Here is a 22,560-nt window from a genome sequence, read left to right on the forward strand (position 1 = left end):
GGATCATAATCAGGAATATATTTGTTATTAGCTCTGGCATATCTCTGAGAACATTGCACCATCCCTCCTCTTATACATTGCTCCATAAACAGATACATGTCTTGATCTTGGATCAGATCCAATTGCATTTTAGTGTTTAAAAACATTGCAGACCATGCTAACCCCGGAGCACTGTAAAAAATATTGGATCCAGTTTATAATTTTGCATTGAAGATTTTCTGAATGCCTGAAGTATATCAGCTAAGAGAGTGACATCAAGTTTTAAATAAGCCATGTGATAATCACCAAATGTCTGGCATTTTAAATTGTTCCACATCAACTGGGCATGGTGATAATCATCATCAGTGATTCCAGATCCTCTGATTTTGCTGTAAAATGCTCGTTGTGGTGGCAGAGCAGACTCATCAAATTTAGAAAAATCTGTAACATAGTCATATGGATATACACCCTTCCGCCTAATTAATTTCAGGTCCTGATTTGGAAACAAAGCACATGTGATTTTGAATTGATCATCAGATAATTGAGTGGCCAGTGTAGCCAGGCTAGCCGATAAAATTCTGTATGAATCAAGAAATCTTAAGTGAATAGGAACACCATTAACTTTAATTATTTTGCTAATAGCAATATGTTTCTCATCATTTTCTGCTAAAATATTTAAATTCTCCTTGTCAAACCCCTCGTACCTGATCAAATGATGGAAATCATAATTAGATGCACCATGGCAAAATATAGGAACAAATTTTGGTCTCTGGATCTTAATATTACAGCTATTACACAGGGCCATTAAGAATTTACCATCTGTATGGTGTGACGTCTTGCTCAATTTCGGTGTTGTTTGGAACAATCCGTCACAACCTATTATTTATTTTCTTGGAAGTACGTGCTTTTGTTGCCTGGCTTCTCCCTGTAAAACAAATAAACAACACACCCTCCACAAAGAGTATACTTAATATATATATATTAAGTTCTTTTAACCACGGGTGGCTTCGCTGCTGTAGGGAGAAAAACCAAATGGACCTAACAATTAAATTGGGCACAAGTCAAAGGTACTAATCCCAGTTTTACCTTTTATGGTGTTAAATAATGCGTCGCTCCAAAATCTTGCATATACCGCCAGCTGGTCGGGAGTTTTATAGCGGGCTCGTCTAGTCCCCCTCCCGACGAACTGACATGTATATGAGCAACCCAAAAAAAAATACGACTCCCCTTTTTTATGACCCTTTGCCAAAAGAAAATATAATAAATCTACTACAGAACAAATTATGTTGAAAGAGGGGTGGACTTATCTTAAAAAGCGCCCAGCGCTTTACGTAATTTCATGAAAAAAAGTGAAAGTTAGATAATTTCTCATCAAATACCATTTATTTTTTGCTTAACAAGTGGCACAATTATTTGATTGCTTACAACAGTATTAACAATGTATTTTCATTTAAAATACTCCATTCTCTCCAGAAAAGAACAGTTACTAAATACCCCTCCCTTTTCTTAACAGATTTTTACAAACAGGCTTTTTTTTTTTTTTACAATGACGATCCACGTCATAAATTCTTTTTTTGATTTTCACTATCATTTGCATCACTTCTTTTTGACTACATTTTACTTTGGAGGAATTAGACCCGAGGAATGAGAAATTATTAATAAAAAATTGAAGTTAGAAATATTCGCCCAAAAAAATCTTTTACGTAAAAAAAAAAAAGAGATGAAAGATTCAAAAAAAATGTCTATTAAAGTAACTCCATAACTAAAACATTCTTGTAATAATACTTAACTCCGTGTTTGCAAGGATTCCACGTGCTAGCCAAAGCTCTCAGGTGTATCGAAAGATAATAGCTGAGTCACGCCACTTTGACCCAGCCTGCCATCACGTCGTGGAACACCGTTGCTGGAGTACCTGTTATCGGAATCGGCCCGGAGAGAACACTGGTTCGCTCAACAAGGAAAACTTGAACTCTGAGAAGCTCGCTAGGTGGCAGTCTAGTCGCCGCCATGCGAGTTTCATTGAAAACAAACGAAGTTTCTTCGCGAACTAACAATCTCGCGCATCGGTCTAATTCCTCTATACAGGGTGGGCCGAAGAATGTGGCGAAACGGGATATACAAGTCCCGATTCACCACAACCTCCCCCACCTTCGAAAAAGCAAAACTCAGGCACCAAATAGCAAACAATACACTTGTACCAAAGCCAAAAAAGGCGTATAAACCCATAGCCATATAGCATATATCTTCAAAAAAACTCTTTTCGTTCGATTTTGTTTTTTGCAATTTTTTTGTTTTTTTTCCAATATTTAGTTATATCCTGATTAGCCCAATTAAAAAATAATATAAAACAAGATACAATAAATAATGGAATATATATATCCAATAAATATGAAAATAGGCATAAGTGGAACCATTAATATAAAGTAGTTGATACCAAAAATACCAAGGAAGAAATGTAGCTAAATGAGCACAATAATATGCGAATATATACGATGAATTAAAATGAAGCAAGGCCTTGCGAACACATAATGAGGCTGGAAACTGACACTTGGACAAAACATGATGATAATAATAAAGATTACATGCATAATATATACTCTGATTAAAATGTCGTCCTGGAGCAATAACAAAAGGAAAAAACTCCAAGGGAGAACAACAAATTGTGGCCAAATATCTAAGTTCACACATATATATGGATATATATTAAATCATCAAAATAGCACGATCCACCTGAAAAGGAAAATAAGTGTCCAGTGCACCGTAAAGTTTCTGCATGAAGGACATCCCAGAACTATCCAGCGGTGACCACCAAAACACACCCACAGGGTCGGCATTCAAGTCTCAAAAATTCCACACCATGGTGAATCCATCGAAGGATGAAGAATTTAACAGTCGATCTGCTTTTCCATCATCTTCGCGCATCCCGCAGCAAAGGTAAATAAATATGGAAGTCCAGCGTCAACTTGGGAACAAAACAACGTAGTGCGACGCTCAGACGAAGAACATGAAAGGTGCTGGATATCTAGTCAAGCTTCGACCAAACCATGTCGAAGGAAACAAGACAACAATACATTTTCCAAAACACCATACTGAAGATCGCAACGATGAAGATGCAAAGATTCTTCATACACAACCAGGGCAAAAATTTTATATAAGTAGCACTGCCCAAAAAACAGAGGATAAGGTGGATCACCACCACAATCGAAGCACTAAGTATTCACTTGTGTGACTCCAAGGAGAATACGAGCCAAAATTCACACATAAAAACCACAGGCGTTCCTCCAGACATACCTGAATTCCCAAAAAAATCATCGGGTTGGCGCAATCCATGAACACCAAACTACCGTTCCAGGCGGAGATCCAAAAATCCAGTCCAGATCCAAACATGCAATATCCATGCAGTATAGCAGGAAGCAGGGGCTTACAGATGTACCGACGGAAAATCCATAACAGCGACGAGAAGCAGGGGAAATTAGAAGGCGCAGCGTAGCATGCAGAATCTAGTGGCACTGGTCACTGACAACCGGGTTGGTAAGCCACATCAACAAATCAAATTCTCCAGGAAATGTACATGCAAAAAGAAAAATAACCAAAATTACTAATTAGAAAAGGGAAGAAGGAAGAAAAGATATAGAACAGAGAGAGAAAAATATACACTCTGGAAAAAGGGTATAGAAATGACAAGATTCTACAGAGCAAGACACACAAGTTAAACAAAACTGCTCTTATCGTCGAACATTTTGGGGGGTTTCATTAGGCATACGAACTCTACAAGTAGCCTGTACATGTCCCCATTTTGAACAGCGACGGCATTGAACATTATGCCTAGACATACCACTTACATTATAATTACCACCTCTAAAATTGGTGCCTGAACACAATTGATTATTTGAAGTCGTCGCCATTAACCTATGTGTATTTGTATTCATTTTCCTTTCATCAGATGGCGGAGCGCTATAAAATTTTCGCTCCATGTGAAAAATGTCCTCAGAAAAGGGTAAATTGAAAAGGCAAGCAGCCACATCTGAACCAGCTTCGGAAAGAACATCATCCAAAACATTCTCATCCCGAGAATGATAAGCCTTAAGGTGCATAACATGCATTTTCCGAAGATAGACCTCAGTTTCTGGGTCAACTAAGAGGGCAGTAACTGGCCCTAAAAATTTTAGAATCTTTGCGGGACCAGCCCATCGTTCCATTAATTTAGCAGCAACATGATTTAAGGCATTGGCACAATCAATGACCGAAGAAACGTAAGCAGATAATGATTCCGTAGCGTGTTGTACTCTGCAAACATGAGAATTAATAAGTAAAGCTACAGTATTTGATGGAACCAGGGTTGACCATATCTGACATTTTAGAGCAAACCAAGAGGCGGAGGCGGCAAGTGCCTCACGCCAAAGCGTCTTCAAAAGTCCCGTAGTTTCCCTAATAACATTACGGAGAACAAGTTGGTCAGGATATATATTGAAACTAAAAAGTAATTGCAGACGTAAAATAAAGTCAAACAAAAAATCAACATTTTCCCCATCACATAAAGGCAATTCATCAATTTCTGCATCAAGGTTACGTAAGGTTACTTTATCTGATGAAGAAGAAGGTTGAGAAACAGATTGCTCCGTTTTGCCGTCCGTTGTAGGTTCTCCCCCGCTTTCGGGGCTAACAAACAAGACCTTAGGCACCTTGACATAATCCACCCGCTTGGGTGTAGTGGACGGGTCCAATTGGACATTGCCTCGAAGCTGTGACATAATGAAAAAAAAATTACAGAAGGCCAAACTTTAAGGAATTAATGGGAATCTGAACTGAAATTTAAACAATGTAAAACCCTGAAAAAAATTCTATTAATAATCAAAGATAGTGGGTATAGGAAAATTCTGCAAGTCGGCAAGGCAATACATTAGGTTAGCAACAAATCACTAATAAATTCAAATCCCCCCAAAATTTTTCACTGCAAACCTGTTTAACAGAAACTGAATACAGTTGGTCAAAGGCGGAAGTCCAATACTGGAGCGAAAGCACCTCGGGAAACGTGGCCGTGCCTGCTACCATATAGTTTGTGACGTCTTGCTCAATTTCGGTGTTGTTTGGAACAATCCGTCACAACCTATTATTTATTTTCTTGGAAGTACGTGCTTTTGTTGCCTGGCTTCTCCCTGTAAAACAAATAAACAACACACCCTCCACAAAGAGTATACTTAATATATATATATTAAGTTCTTTTAACCACGGGTGGCTTCGCTGCTGTAGGGAGAAAAACCAAATGGACCTAACAATTAAATTGGGCACAAGTCAAAGGTACTAATCCCAGTTTTACCTTTTATGGTGTTAAATAATGCGTCGCTCCAAAATCTTGCATATACCGCCAGCTGGTCGGGAGTTTTATAGCGGGCTCGTCTAGTCCCCCTCCCGACGAACTGACATGTATATGAGCAACCCAAAAAAAAATACGACTCCCCTTTTTTATGACCCTTTGCCAAAAGAAAATATAATAAATCTACTACAGAACAAATTATGTTGAAAGAGGGGTGGACTTATCTTAAAAAGCGCCCAGCGCTTTACGTAATTTCATGAAAAAAAGTGAAAGTTAGATAATTTCTCATCAAATACCATTTATTTTTTGCTTAACAAGTGGCACAATTATTTGATTGCTTACAACAGTATTAACAATGTATTTTCATTTAAAATACTCCATTCTCTCCGGAAAAGAACAGTTACTAAATACCCCTCCCTTTTCTTAACAGATTTTTACAAACAGGCTTTTTTTTTTTTTTTACAATGACGATCCACGTCATAAATTCTTTTTTTGATTTTCACTATCATTTGCATCACTTCTTTTTGACTACATTTTACTTTGGAGGAATTAGACCCGAGGAATGAGAAATTATTAATAAAAAATTGAAGTTAGAAATATTCGCCCAAAAAAATCTTTTACGTAAAAAAAAAAAAAGAGATGAAAGATTCAAAAAAAATGTCTATTAAAGTAACTCCATAACTAAAACATTCTTGTAATAATACTTAACTCCGTGTTTGCAAGGATTCCACGTGCTAGCCAAAGCTCTCAGGTGTATCGAAAGATAATAGCTGAGTCACGCCACTTTGACCCAGCCTGCCATCACGTCGTGGAACACCGTTGCTGGAGTACCTGTTATCGGAATCGGCCCGGAGAGAACACTGGTTCGCTCAACAAGGAAAACTTGAACTCTGAGAAGCTCGCTAGGTGGCAGTCTAGTCGCCGCCATGCGAGTTTCATTGAAAACAAACGAAGTTTCTTCGCGAACTAACAATCTCGCGCATCGGTCTAATTCCTCTATACAGGGTGGGCCGAAGAATGTGGCGAAACGGGATATACAAGTCCCGATTCACCACAACCTCCCCCACCTTCGAAAAAGCAAAACTCAGGCACCAAATAGCAAACAATACACTTGTACCAAAGCCAAAAAAGGCGTATAAACCCATAGCCATATAGCATATATCTTCAAAAAAACTCTTTTCGTTCGATTTTGTTTTTTGCAATTTTTTTGTTTTTTTTCCAATATTTAGTTATATCCTGATTAGCCCAATTAAAAAATAATATAAAACAAGATACAATAAATAATGGAATATATATATCCAATAAATATGAAAATAGGCATAAGTGGAACCATTAATATAAAGTAGTTGATACCAAAAATACCAAGGAAGAAATGTAGCTAAATGAGCACAATAATATGCGAATATATACGATGAATTAAAATGAAGCAAGGCCTTGCGAACACATAATGAGGCTGGAAACTGACACTTGGACAAAACATGATGATAATAATAAAGATTACATGCATAATATATACTCTGATTAAAATGTCGTCCTGGAGCAATAACAAAAGGAAAAAACTCCAAGGGAGAACAACAAATTGTGGCCAAATATCTAAGTTCACACATATATATGGATATATATTAAATCATCAAAATAGCACGATCCACCTGAAAAGGAAAATAAGTGTCCAGTGCACCGTAAAGTTTCTGCATGAAGGACATCCCAGAACTATCCAGCGGTGACCACCAAAACACACCCACAGGGTCGGCATTCAAGTCTCAAAAATTCCACACCATGGTGAATCCATCGAAGGATGAAGAATTTAACAGTCGATCTGCTTTTCCATCATCTTCGCGCATCCCGCAGCAAAGGTAAATAAATATGGAAGTCCAGCGTCAACTTGGGAACAAAACAACGTAGTGCGACGCTCAGACGAAGAACATGAAAGGTGCTGGATATCTAGTCAAGCTTCGACCAAACCATGTCGAAGGAAACAAGACAACAATACATTTTCCAAAACACCATACTGAAGATCGCAACGATGAAGATGCGAAGATTCTTCATACACAACCAGGGCAAAAATTTTATATAAGTAGCACTGCCCAAAAAACAGAGGATAAGGTGGATCACCACCACAATCGAAGCACTAAGTATTCACTTGTGTGACTCCAAGGAGAATACGAGCCAAAATTCACACATAAAAACCACAGGCGTTCCTCCAGACATACCTGAATTCCCAAAAAAATCATCGGGTTGGCGCAATCCATGAACACCAAACTACCGTTCCAGGCGGAGATCCAAAAATCCAGTCCAGATCCAAACATGCAATATCCATGCAGTATAGCAGGAAGCAGGGGCTTACAGATGTACCGACGGAAAATCCATAACAGCGACGAGAAGCAGGGGAAATTAGAAGGCGCAGCGTAGCATGCAGAATCTAGTGGCACTGGTCACTGACAACCGGGTTGGTAAGCCACATCAACAAATCAAATTCTCCAGGAAATGTACATGCAAAAAGAAAAATAACCAAAATTACTAATTAGAAAAGGGAAGAAGGAAGAAAAGATATAGAACAGAGAGAGAAAAATATACACTCTGGAAAAAGGGTATAGAAATGACAAGATTCTACAGAGCAAGACACACAAGTTAAACAAAACTGCTCTTATCGTCGAACATTTTGGGGGGTTTCATTAGGCATACGAACTCTACAAGTAGCCTGTACATGTCCCCATTTTGAACAGCGACGGCATTGAACATTATGCCTAGACATACCACTTACATTATAATTACCACCTCTAAAATTGGTGCCTGAACACAATTGATTATTTGAAGTCGTCGCCATTAACCTATGTGTATTTGTATTCATTTTCCTTTCATCAGATGGCGGAGCGCTATAAAATTTTCGCTCCATGTGAAAAATGTCCTCAGAAAAGGGTAAATTGAAAAGGCAAGCAGCCACATCTGAACCAGCTTCGGAAAGAACATCATCCAAAACATTCTCATCCCGAGAATGATAAGCCTTAAGGTGCATAACATGCATTTTCCGAAGATAGACCTCAGTTTCTGGGTCAACTAAGAGGGCAGTAACTGGCCCTAAAAATTTTAGAATCTTTGCGGGACCAGCCCATCGTTCCATTAATTTAGCAGCAACATGATTTAAGGCATTGGCACAATCAATGACCGAAGAAACGTAAGCAGATAATGATTCCGTAGCGTGTTGTACTCTGCAAACATGAGAATTAATAAGTAAAGCTACAGTATTTGATGGAACCAGGGTTGACCATATCTGACATTTTAGAGCAAACCAAGAGGCGGAGGCGGCAAGTGCCTCACGCCAAAGCGTCTTCAAAAGTCCCGTAGTTTCCCTAATAACATTACGGAGAACAAGTTGGTCAGGATATATATTGAAACTAAAAAGTAATTGCAGACGTAAAATAAAGTCAAACAAAAAATCAACATTTTCCCCATCACATAAAGGCAATTCATCAATTTCTGCATCAAGGTTACGTAAGGTTACTTTATCTGATGAAGAAGAAGGTTGAGAAACAGATTGCTCCGTTTTGCCGTCCGTTGTAGGTTCTCCCCCGCTTTCGGGGCTAACAAACAAGACCTTAGGCACCTTGACATAATCCACCCGCTTGGGTGTAGTGGACGGGTCCAATTGGACATTGCCTCGAAGCTGTGACATAATGAAAAAAAAATTACAGAAGGCCAAACTTTAAGGAATTAATGGGAATCTGAACTGAAATTTAAACAATGTAAAACCCTGAAAAAAATTCTATTAATAATCAAAGATAGTGGGTATAGGAAAATTCTGCAAGTCGGCAAGGCAATACATTAGGTTAGCAACAAATCACTAATAAATTCAAATCCCCCCAAAATTTTTCACTGCAAACCTGTTTAACAGAAACTGAATACAGTTGGTCAAAGGCGGAAGTCCAATACTGGAGCGAAAGCACCTCGGGAAACGTGGCCGTGCCTGCTACCATATAGTTTGTGACGTCTTGCTCAATTTCGGTGTTGTTTGGAACAATCCGTCACAACCTATTATTTATTTTCTTGGAAGTACGTGCTTTTGTTGCCTGGCTTCTCCCTGCAAAACTAATAAACAACACACCCTCCACAAAGAGTATACTTAATATATATATATTAAGTTCTTTTAACCACGGGTGGCTTCGCTGCTGTAGGGAGAAAAACCAAATGGACCTAACAATTAAATTGGGCACAAGTCAAAGGTACTAATCCCAGTTTTACCTTTTATGGTGTTAAATAATGCGTCGCTCCAAAATCTTGCATATACCGCCAGCTGGTCGGGAGTTTTATAGCGGGCTCGTCTAGTCCCCCTCCCGACGAACTGACATGTATATGAGCAACCCAAAAAAAAATACGACTCCCCTTTTTAATGACCCTTTGCCAAAAGAAAATATAATAAATCTACTACAGAACAAATTATGTTGAAAGAGGGGTGGACTTATCTTAAAAAGCGCCCAGCGCTTTACGTAATTTCATGAAAAAAAGTGAAAGTTAGATAATTTCTCATCAAATACCATTTATTTTTTGCTTAACAAGTGGCACAATTATTTGATTGCTTACAACAGTATTAACAATGTATTTTCATTTAAAATACTCCATTCTCTCCGGAAAAGAACAGTTACTAAATACCCCTCCCTTTTCTTAACAGATTTTTACAAACAGGCTTTTTTTTTTTTTTTACAATGACGATCCACGTCATAAATTCTTTTTTTGATTTTCACTATCATTTGCATCACTTCTTTTTGACTACATTTTACTTTGGAGGAATTAGACCCGAGGAATGAGAAATTATTAATAAAAAATTGAAGTTAGAAATATTCGCCCAAAAAATCTTTTACGTAAAAAAAAAAAAGAGATGAAAGATTCAAAAAAAAAATGTCTATTAAAGTAACTCCATAACTAAAACATTCTTGTAATAATAATTAACTCCGTGTTTGCAAGGATTCCACGTGCTAGCCAAAGCTCTCAGGTGTATCGAAAGATAATAGCTGAGTCACGCCACTTTGACCCAGCCTGCCATCACGTCGTGGAACACCGTTGCTGGAGTACCTGTTATCGGAATCGGCCCGGAGAGAACACTGGTTCGCTCAACAAGGAAAACTTGAACTCTGAGAAGCTCGCTAGGTGGCAGTCTAGTCGCCGCCATGCGAGTTTCATTGAAAACAAACGAAGTTTCTTCGCGAACTAACAATCTCGCGCATCGGTCTAATTCCTCTATACAGGGTGGGCCGAAGAATGTGGCGAAACGGGATATACAAGTCCCGATTCACCACAATGGGAATGGTGTTTCACCTTGATATTTGCATCTGAAAATTCAGAATCACATACCGGGCATTTTTCTGTATTGTTGAAATCTTCAATCTGTTTCTCTGTTAAAGGCATCATAGGTTTTGATTTTAATAAGACATTAGATGCTATGTCATGGCACTCATTTTCTATTTTATGTGCAAATTTTTTGATGGCATCTGGTCCCATGTATGAATCTTTTTTACTAACAACACCATCCTGTACAATCACATAATAAAAGCTGGAAGGTTCATGTAACTGGTATGATGTAATTGAAGATTCCTCAGGTTCTGGGCTACAGAATGCAAGAGGTTTGAGATTTGATTCAAAATCACAGACTATATATGCTGGGTGTTCCAACAAGGCCTCAAACTTTTTGAATTTGGCATTTTCATTTGGATTAGGCATCACCATATGAACGGGTTTATGATTGCCACAGTATTTCAGATGCTCAATTAACTTGTTTTTAGCAATTTCTGCATTTTTTTCACGAACCCCTTTCACCATTTTTCTACCATCAAATACACTTAAACATCTTCTACACAACTTGAATATTGTCTTAGATTTGCCTTGTTGTGTTCTGACTAAAGCTTCAAGATTATGTATCAGAGTGTAATGGTGTGTGCCATCCCCTTCAATTAAGAAGCAGATCAATCGGAACAGCAGAATCATCATCAAATGTACTAATTCTGAGAGGTGCTATCAAGCAATTGCCACGGCCAGTAGAACAAATAAATACATTAATAGATAATTGTTTATCATTGATATTCCTGGCCTTTTTTTCAAATTTATCAATATTCTGAATAGACATTGGATATTCTAAACCCTCCATTGCTTCATCAAAATCATGTCCATGCTGTTTATAATAACTTATTCTTTCTGGATCCCTTAAAACTGGATACAAAGCAGCTAAAATACACCACAAAAAGCATTTCTCGTCATTATTTTCTATATTAACCACGGCTCTTTTGTTTTTAATATTGGCAGGTAATGGCAGATATGTGGAACCTTGTAATGGGCTGAATTCAGAAATATTAACATATAACTTGTGTGGAGAACCGCATAGGCTCCATCCAGACTCTTTTGCTGCAAATTCAGAGTGTTTAATATTTAATTGATCTATCAAACTGCTTATTATTTTGTCTAAATTTGCATTTGAATATACCGGTACAGTTTCTGTTATGTGGGGCTGTGTAAATTTTGTGCCATTTGGTTTCTTATATTGTGTAAACAATTTGAGGGATAGCTTATAAGAGCCATTTTGTGCATTTAGAATTGCCTGCAGATCAGGATTTATATTGTTCAAAAAATTCTTAATACCACATCTTGGCTCTGATACAAACCGGTAATCCCTAAGTTGGCCATTAAAACTGCTATGCATAGGTGATGCATAGCGTGGCTGCTTTGCCAGTCCAGCATTAACAGGTGCTTCATGCTTTCTTTTCAGACCAGATGTAGATGGTTGTGGGGGCAATGTTGATGACTGTGCAGAACAAGTATCTTTATGTTTATATGTGAAATATTCCATGCTATATTTTCTATGGCATTTAGGGCATATTTTTATGGGAGTTCTGTATTTGTCTGGATTACAAATCTTTTGATGCTTAGCCCAATTGGGGCTGGATATATTTTTTTGCATTGATTACAATGTTTTTGATTTGGCATTTTTATTATTGGTTTATTATATAAAATTTCTTGGGGTCAAATCAAAATTCTATGCTTAAATAAATATCAGTTGGGTTCAGCAGTGTGTTTTGTATACCTAGTGTGTATACTTAGTGTGTATACTTAGTGTGTAAATATGTTTGGCTTTGGAATTTTTGTTGTTGGTTTATTATATAAAATTTCTTGGGGTTCAAATCAAAATTCTATGCTTAATAAAAAATATCAGTTGGGTTCAGTAGTGTGATTTGTGTGTGTGTGTGTGTGTGTGTGTGTGTTTGTGTGTGTGTGTGTGTGTGTGTGTATGTGTGTTAATATTTTTGGCTTTGGTATTTATATAAAATTTCTTGGGGTTCAAATCAAAACTCTATACTTAATAAACCTATAACAGGTTGTCAAAAATTCTGTATATTAAATCAAATAGATTTGTAATTCAATTTATACAAATCTGCAATATTTTTGTGTTTAAAAAATATGAGCAGCACTGCAACAACACAACCTTACTCTTCAACAACTCTCACAATACTGGCTGATATGCAATGCAAAATCTCTTTATATGGCCTAAACACGGACCGCATTGAAAATATCTGAAACAATAAGCCAATCAGAATATAACACCGTGGACCGGAAGTAAATATGTGTGGGTGGGTGTGTATATGTGTGTGTATGTGTGTATGTGTGTGTGTGTGTGTGTGTGTGTGTGTGTGTGTGTATGTGTGTGGGTGTGGGTGTGTATGTATATGTGTGTGTGTGGGGGGGTGGGTGTGGGTGGGTGTGTGTGTGTGTGAGGGTGGCTTAGTTTTAAGTGTGTCCAAAAAAAATATCAAGAGGGGCATATTTTTAACAAATTTATGGACAACAATCTCACAGAAGTGCCTTTTATAAGTGTAGGCAAATCAATCTGAGGGGGGTCATACTTTCTCGGAAAATTCCCGAGGGCATTTTTACAAAAATCTTGGATTAGACAGAGTTCCACACTTGAGCAAAAAGCTCATATGGGCATGTTGAGCTTGTTTTAAGTGTAGGCAAATCTGCTTGAGGGGGGTTCATACTTTATCGCGCCAATAATAGGACCAATTACACTACTAAAGAAGAGGAAGAGGAAGGGATTATCTACGAAGTGAAATGTAAAGAATATCAGAGTGTGTACATAGGGGAAACGAAAAAGAGGCTGAAAGACAGGTTGAAACAACATAGGGATGATGAAGACACAATGAACTGGAATAGGGGCTGATGATAAACAAAGAATGGAAGAAGGTGTTAGAAAGAGTGGAAAGGACAAAAGAGAAAAAGGAGAGAAGAAGGAAGAAGAATGAAGGAAAAATAGCGTGAGATAAAGAGTCCAAGCACATTCACTTTCAGGTGAAAATACAGTTGACAAGGGAAACCCACCTGCTAGAATGTTCCAGAACAACTTTCTAATAGTCTGGAGGGGAGTATTTCTGTTTATATACACTGGCTGACAAAAAAATTCGATATACATGCATACCATTGATGTGTGAGTAAATGATTAGATGTACAAGGATCTGTAATGTGTAGAACGCCCACCAGAGGGCATTTGTGACGTCACCTCCTGTTGCTGATAAGGTGGGACCAGTCACCTGCTGCGAGTCAGACAGTGCAGCACGAAGTTCAGAGAGGAAAACGAAGCACCGGGGATGCCTCGCAGACGCGTTAGACAGCCGATCCAGCAATTGACAGCATTTGACAGAGGCCGCATTGTGAGACTGCATCAGGCGGGTTGGTCGTATTGGGCAATTGCCAGGCATGTGGGCCATTCAGATGTCACAGTGGCCCGATGTTGGAATCAATGGGTACATGAGGGCACACATGCACGTCGTGCAGGTTCAGGTCGACCAAGAAACAGCATCCTGAGGGAGGACCGTCGTATGGCGCTCCAAGCAGTGCGAGATCCCACAACTTCGGCCCTCTGCATCCGCCGGATTCGGGTCCTACCGCCCCATGCGCCGGTTGCCGTTGACACCACAACACCGACGCCTGCGGTTGGTGTGGTGCCGTGCTCGGGAGGCATGGACAGAGGACGAATGGCGTCGCATCATGTTCAGTGATGAGTTCCGCTTCTACATGACCTCCGATGACCATCGTGTGCGGGTGTGGCGGCGTCGAGGGCAGAGGGCACATCCTGCCTACATTGTGGAGAGACACACAGGTGTGACCCCTGGCATCATGGTGTGGGCAGCCATTGGATATGCGTTCAGGTCAGCTCTAATAGTGGTTCGGCAGACTTTGACGGCACAGTGTTCCAACAAGATAATGCACGCCCACACACAGCCCATGTGTCTATGGACTGCCTAGAGCATGTTGAAGTCCTCCCGTGGCCAGCACGATCTCCGGACCTCTCCATCATTGAACATGTGTGGAATGACATTGAACGGGGACTCCGTCCTAGTGCCAACCTGCAGCTGTCCCTCCAGATCCCGCAACACCTGTGGACGAACGTGCCTCAGGAGAGGATCCAAAGGCTGTTTGACACTATTCCGAACCGCATAAGGGCATGCATTGCGGCCAGAAGGGGTGCGACACCCTACTGACCTGGCGCCACCATTTCACCTGTAACTGCCAACGGCCTTGACTCTTGCATCCTATATTGTAATCAGTTCAATAAAGGTATATGGACTTTCAGCATATGTAGTTTCATTCACGTCCAACCACTCCTTCTGGGTGCTTAGCTATTTTTGTCAGCCAGTGTATATCGTCCTGTTTTGTACCTTGTTACATTTACACTTGGTACAGAGTCTGAAGGAGACCTTGCTAGAAGGTTGAATCGTTACGGTTATTTTATGTTTTATAATAAAATAAATTTCTGCCTTGGTCAGCATATTGAGTTTGTGTGTGTGTGTGTGTGTGTATATAAATACATACATACATACATACATACATACATACATACATACATACATACATACATACATACATACATACATACATACATAATGCGGCAATATAAACGCACCATAACGAATCAATAAATAGTCTCTAAATTGATAGATTGATTTTGTTTATTTTACGTCACGTTTTTTGCCTCTTGGCTAATATGCGAAGATGGGGATGAGTGATGAATTGATGAAATTGATGAATGGACATTTACAAACAACCAAGACCGAGCGGGATTCGAACCTGGGACCCTTGGCGTCGTAGCGCGATGTGCTAACAACTCGGCCACAGAGTCCGGCAAATTGTCTCTAAAATATGGTGCGCTCCTTTTCCTCCAAACAATTATGTTGATGCATTTAAGACAAAACTGTTTAGCAGCAAGAGTCTTACTTAGTAGTTATAATTTCTCTCTGTGGTCACTTACAGTGCATTACAGAAATCAACAAAATTGCGAGTAAAGCAAGCAAGAAAATTTGTAGAGCGAAATTTTTGCAAACTGAAAACAATATTGATTTGATATGGCATCACACATATTATGGGACGCCTCGGCATTCATTTTTACAATCTTTTTAATTTAGATCGTTCGGCGCCCAGAGCCAACTCACGCCGCCCCCTAGCTTCGGTTCTGAACTTCTGAACTTGACAAGGCTGTAAGAAAAGCATGTATTGCGAGAGAAGCGAGCAAGAACAATTTACGAAATGTATTTTTATTTGTATTAAATTTGATATCGAGGGGAGCATTTGCCCCTCGATGCCCCTCTGCAAGTGCTCTTGGCCGTCTGGAAGAAATAATGCAAGAAGGATGTGGAAACTAATTCCATCTTGAGCATCCTGTTTTTCTGCTACTCTTAGATTCTACTAGTCTTGCCTTCTTTTACCTCAATGTTTGCCCCCTTGCCTCCCTAGAATTCATTTCCTTCCAAGGTTGGGATGGGCAATTCCCATTGCCCCTCCCTGTGGTTACGCCACTGCACTCCCTTCCCTCGAAGTTGCTTTGAACTTTAATCGGTTTAAAAATACTTACATTTACTTCAAGAGTATAAATAATATCATTTAATAACAGCGATAAGATTCCTCTATTCAAAATTCTAGGTGAAAGTATACTAATATAATATTGGTATCATAATATAGGAACACCTACCCCTTAGAAATCGAATGTCAACCAAAAAAGTATATATGTCATGCGTAAAATTTGATTTCAGTCACAGTAATTTACATTAATGCGATAGTTTTAAATTCAAGTGGTCTTTTTTAGGGGGCAACATTTGCCGCATGGACAAATACCTTGCTTGGAAAAAATCTAAGAGCGTCCATGATTAGGAGGGCAATTGCCCTCCCTTGCCCCCCGATTCGCACGCCTATGTTATATCTGCAACGTATATGCTTCACAGACAAATGAAGTCAAAATCTGCTACATTTTTAAAGTGTCACGCACGTAACGCACTTTTGTGCATTCAGCCTCTGCCATCACACTCAAGTTTTCTTCACTTGTTAGTGAAAGTACTTCATAATTTCATGAAATCAGTTCATTATGAAAATTTTAATCCAAGCTCATGTCCATAACCTTAAATATTGTGTGTAAAATATCAAACAGGTAACGCTGGAATGTCCCTATATTATTTCAATAAGCCGCCCCCGTGGCGGAGTGGTTAGCGTTAGGACGGCAGGGGTCACCGGTTCGAATTCTGGCCTGGGTTTGGATGTTTGTGAGTGTTCATTCAACAGTTTCATCATATCATCACTCATCCCCATCTTCGCAAATTAGTCAAAAGTGGCACAAGAAGCGATGTAAAAATAAAACAAATTAATCAATTAATTATTTTAATACTTATTCCAAATGTAATTTCCATGCAGCTAATTACGAATAATATAGGGGAATCAGTTAATGTAGGTGAGTGAATTTACAAATCCTCAATGATAGATAAATTTATGAAACTTTAAGAAATAACTCTTATAACTAATTAACAACATGTACCACATACATATTTAGTAAAATTGCTTGTAACTTTTTTTGAAAAAAAAATATAAAACCGTTACATCTATTTATAAGCTGTCCCACGGTTACCAAAGGTGGCCCACTGCTTATGGTTTCGTAGAAAATGTTGCTTGCTCAAGATAACATAATTATTCATGATTATTCATTTCTTTATAATTTACTAGCTGATTGCCCGCCGTTACCCGGGTATTTATTTATCCCAATCTTGTATTAGACATGAAAATAATGAATTCTATCTATCATGTGAATTATATTAAAGAGGAAATAAAAAGTAGGATTAATTCAGGAAATGCATGTTACTTCTCTCTTCATAAACTCTTATCTTCTCGTTTAATATCTAAGAAACTAAAAGTTAAAATATACAAAACCGTAATTTTGCCTGTAGTATTATATGGATGTGAAACTTGGTCCCTTACATTGAAAGAGGAACATAAATTGAGAGTATTTGAAAATAAGATCCTTAGGAAAATCTTTGGACCTAAAAGGGATGAGGAGACAGGTGAGTGGAGAAGGTTACATAATTTAGAACTACATAATTTGTATTCATGTCCAGATATTATTAGAATAATTAAATCAAGAAGACTAAGGTGGGCAGGCCATGTGGCACGAATGGGAGAGGAAAGAGGAGTTTACAGGATTCTTGTTGGGAAACCTGATGGTAAGAGACCTGTAGGAAGGCCAAGACGAAGATGGAGGGACAACGTTGAGATGGACCTAAAGGAAAAGAGTATATAGATCTTGCTCAAGATAGGGAAACATGGAAGGCCTGTGTTGCTGCAGCCATGAACCTTCGGGTTTAAGAAGGCTAGAGAGTTAGTTACTTAGTTATCTATCATGTGTAAAATGTAATTAATTTTAAATGTGATCGTCATTGTCACCAATTAGCTTAGCGACTCCGAAAACTATGGATTCGACACTAATCTAGGTAATTTGTGGCATATTATTTATCACCCCCTCGCACCCCCCATACCGATTGGTGATGAACTTGAAGTTTAACCGCATTGTCACGAAAACTATGGATTCCATTCGCAACACAGCCTGAATGTTAGACAACCCGAGAAACACTATCGTTGTGCGGGATTGCATAGAGTCATGGATGCCTGTCTGTGCGGAATTTAATATCGGTGGTTCTCGGTTATTTTTACATGTCACCCCTTCCCACGCCACCCCTAGGGGTGCCGGGGATGTCTTACCCCAAAAATATTCTTTCCAGATTGCAAGTGATACGTGTACCAAGTTTTGTTGAGAGGCGTTCGAGAGTTATGCCGGAACAAACAAATATACACGCACGCACACGCACGCACACACATCCATCCATTTATATATATATAGAAAGATTAGAGAAATTGTTAGCCTGAAACTTTTGATTGGTGACTTGTATTATGTTCAGTAACGACGCATAACCGACCTCCGTGCCGGAGTGGTTAACACACCCCATGTGATGCCAGTGGTCCCAGGTTCGAATCCTGCGTGGGTGTTCTTTATGAGTGTGTCTCCATCAATTTCATCACATCATTCTTCATCTTCGCAATTACCCAAAAGTGAAATTCTTCAACTTCTCTTCGGAGTGATATACACTCAATCACTGATAAATTCACACTCAATTGACATGGCCGCCAACCGAAAGAAAATTACATCAAAAGTGCAGATACTTATTGACCAACCCTCGTATGTAGAATGATTTCCCCATGCCTCCATCTCTTGGCATTTTGGATTTGAGTTGTCCTAACATTGTCCTGGAAACAATATTTTCTGTAGTATTTAATTCCGGGTAGTAGCAAAATTTTAGCTAATTCCTCCCTACTAATTGTCTTCAAAATAAAAAAAAAGAAACACTTCCGCAAAAAAAAAAAAATCACTAAAGTTTCTAACATATATACCACACATATTAAAAACATTTAGTGATTCATAAAAATCTGTGCAAATTTAACATTATTAGGTAATCTTTAACAATAAAACGTATTTTATTGTGAAGAAAGTGTAAATTGCAGCGGCGAGTGTAACCTGTTCCCAATTTGGCCCGCCTTCGATCACCGTAAAACCTCGCCTCTGGTCTACGTTTTCAACAAAATAGGTATCGTTCCTTTGACACAAAAAACATTTTTACAATGTAACTATGTGATGAAAAAGATAATTAAACGAGCTTTCAAAATATGTATAAAATATTAACATTCGTTACTTTCAAGGACGTGCACACACATTTCTTACTTACCTTAAAATAACAACAACAACTCGATCCCTGACACAATAACTTACATAATATGGTTGCTGGCAGCCCGAAAACGAGCGGCTAGGGACAGCATTAGAACCTTGGGAAATACATGCTAACAGCACCAAACCTGGATTGCCTAACCTATCCACGTAGGCATATAATAGCATAAATAAGTATGTAAATATGTTTGGCAAGTTATATTTTGTTTATTTAAGCAATTATATACATACGTGGATAGGTTAGGCTGGTCAGGTTTGGTGCTGTTAGCATGTATTTCCCAAGGTGCTAATGCTGCCCCTAGCCGCTCGTGCCCGAAATTGTTCGTTTTCTGCGTGGTGCACCAGAGGGGGACTGGGTACATTGATGTAGTGTCATTTGTTAACTTTCTTCAATAGGGATTTTCATGAAGTGGACCCTCTTTGGCTCACCTACCTTATTCAGTTATTCTCGTATGTACCAGAAATAAAATCTTTGTATGTTCTTTGTGAACTTGATTTAATTTTCTGTTGAATTTGAGCATTTGTGTGTGAGTTAAATGGATTATGATACTATTGGAGAACAGCGAAAAGTGTTGGAATGCTGACATGGCTGTTACCACGGCTGAGGCTCAATATCCCTAAAATCTATTTCCGTCAACGATGGGCAGTCAGACAGAACATAGTGGTGGGCATTTGCGTAGAGGCGTTCTTCCTCAGGATGTGGGTGGGTGAGTTGCTTGTCCGTGCAACATTCTAGAACCTTCAATCCAGTGCAAGTCAAGGTGGCGTACATTGTTTTGTTGAATTTGGGAGCACAGACTATCGAGATGAAAGACGCGCATCGCTTCTGGAACATGTACTGAACGTGGAGATCGCCTGTGGAGAGATTTGCCGTTTCGCCTGGATGAGTGTGAATCCAGCCGTACAAACGGAGCTTGTTTCTGCATTCCATGAGACCGACCTCCTCCTCCCCGTGAATGGTGACAGAATTTGGAGTCCCTTCCTGCTTCGGGTACACCAGATGAGTTATGGTTACTTCGTTGTCATGCTTCCTTCCGCACAGAAGCGCCAGTGTTTCCACCCCTAGTATGTTGTTTTCTCGAGCGCCGAGCAGAAATCTCTTGCACAGATTTGCTGGGATCATGACCTTAAGCATGACCGTCTCGGGGTACTCGTTCAGCTGCCTCGGTGCGAAGCAGTTTTGAACGTTCATCCACGGAGTAGCCACCTGGCTTGAAGTCGGTGGAGGAAGTTCTTTGTCCAGACTCTTGGCGTCCTCCGGCGTCGGAAACCGCCTTTGGCACCTCAACGTGGGGTGCCTCACGCGCTTCTCCTTCGCCGCTTGAGCAGCTTCTATCTGCAGTTCACATGGCTTCTTCCCGTCGCCTTCCTCCTTAGCAGGTGGTTTCACTGACGCCCTCTTGTCACTTCCTGGAGCATCCGGCATTCCGAACAGCTGCCTGAAGTACGCGTCACGCTCTCGGGTATATTTCTTCACGCACACCTCCCTCAGACACTTGATGACGATTACCAACTCCTTCATCCTGTCCTCGACAATTTTGCGAGTATCCTCGGGAGTTGACGCGTGTTCTGGATGTTCCAAAACTTTGTCGCGAAACAGCACGGTGTACTTCTGAAAGAACACGAACGCATTCTCGAAACTTCTTTCCTTTAGGAACTTGTGACCAATCCCGTCCATTTCTATCCCAGTTACGTAGTACCTGGATAACGGTACGCTGGGATCCATTTCCATGGAGCAGCATACTTTCTCCAAGATCTCCAACCTTTCTTCGGGATCAATTTCGAATCTTTTGATGTTGGAGAAGTCCGTTGTAAGCTCCTCCTTCCCACAACTAAATTTCCTACCACCATTCATGTCCATCGTTACCTGCAGAAACTAGTGAATCGACGATGTCCAAACAGTTTCAGGCTTCTTCATCCTGTTCTTTTCTTGCGACAAGTAAAGACTAGGCATCTTCCTGTGAGATCAATAATGTAATTTATCCATGCATGGCATTAAGATTGGAGCAAGATGGAGTAGTGTCAGCCGTGTGAAAATAGGTAGCCATGATGTAAACGAATGATTTACATGTTTTTGATGTTTTGCTAGCCGAAATCCATTTCTATTCCAACATGTTTGTTTCAATAGTAACAGTTATTTATATGAAATTATAACAATGAACAAAATGATTGTTGATATTTGCGTGAAAGATCAATGTGTCGATAATACTGCATCTGGAAATTTTACTACGCCTGAGCCGATACCACTTTCATACCACCGATACTCTCACCGATTCCCAACGATACCGATACTTGTATCGTATAATTCCGATTTAAAATAACAAAGACTAGTTTGTTACTGTCTTGTATTATTTGAAAGTTAATAAAACAACATAAAAGAGAAATGTGTAAGTTACAAAATATAAAGGTTGAAAATTAAAAGATTAAATATGGCCAAAATAGTAGATCTGATTGTTCCAACATATTAATCATTATGACGTATGTATGAATGAACGGCAATTAAAAATTAAAATATGTTGAACTACTAACCTTTATGTATCTAACTGATTGCAGAATGTTTAAAATTTATATTTTTTTATGTATAAATACTTAACTCAAAAAGATACGTCAAGACTTTTGAAATAATTGATCAAACTTACCAATATATATATATACAACATTATTTATTGTCACCAAAGAAAATAATATATCATAAAACACTCAAGACAGAAGTACGAGAATGCAGAACACACATAATTTTGATTTCGCTACTAGTTTTAGCATATTTTTATAAACGCCTTGCGTTTGTCTACCTCTAAACATAGACTTAAGTCATCTCAACACCCCGCAGATGACAGTACTGGGCAATTTTCGCGTGTTGGTAAATCCAGCCAGCACTCCAGGAATTTCTGCCTAAGTTTCCAAGGTCAGCAAGGTTCCACAGATTAAAGTACCAAATACCACTCTTTATCTCATAAAGTTCGTAAATATCCTTATTCCAGATCTCTTGCTGTTTCTAATCTGATGTACTCAGACTGACGAACTAATTAACTAACTCTCTAGCCTTTTTAAACCCGGAGGTTTATGGCTGCAGCAACACAAGCCTTCCATCTGTCCCTATCATGATATTATATCTACTCAGACTGACTTCCAATAATAAACCATTATGAAATCTTACCTGGTGATCAGAGTTTCCTTCAAGCCCACTTGAGAAGGTGCCCGC

General features: G+C 39.1%; 1 protein-coding gene across 1 annotated transcript; it reads right to left on the reverse strand.

The window, feature by feature from the left end:
* Positions 1 to 19,950: 19,950 nt before the first annotated feature.
* Positions 19,951 to 21,219, reverse strand: LOC145981186 (STAM-binding protein-like A). Its single transcript, XM_083114306.1, has one exon. The coding sequence runs from the start codon at positions 21,217 to 21,219 to the stop codon at positions 19,951 to 19,953; it is 1,269 nt and encodes a 422-aa protein (XP_082970432.1).
* Between the last annotated feature and the right edge of the window lie 1,341 nt (positions 21,220 to 22,560).

This window comes from Lepisma saccharinum, chromosome 29 (assembly GCF_977018435.1).
Source record: "Lepisma saccharinum chromosome 29, izLepSacc3.1, whole genome shotgun sequence".
Taxonomy (NCBI): domain Eukaryota; kingdom Metazoa; phylum Arthropoda; class Insecta; order Zygentoma; family Lepismatidae; genus Lepisma; species Lepisma saccharinum.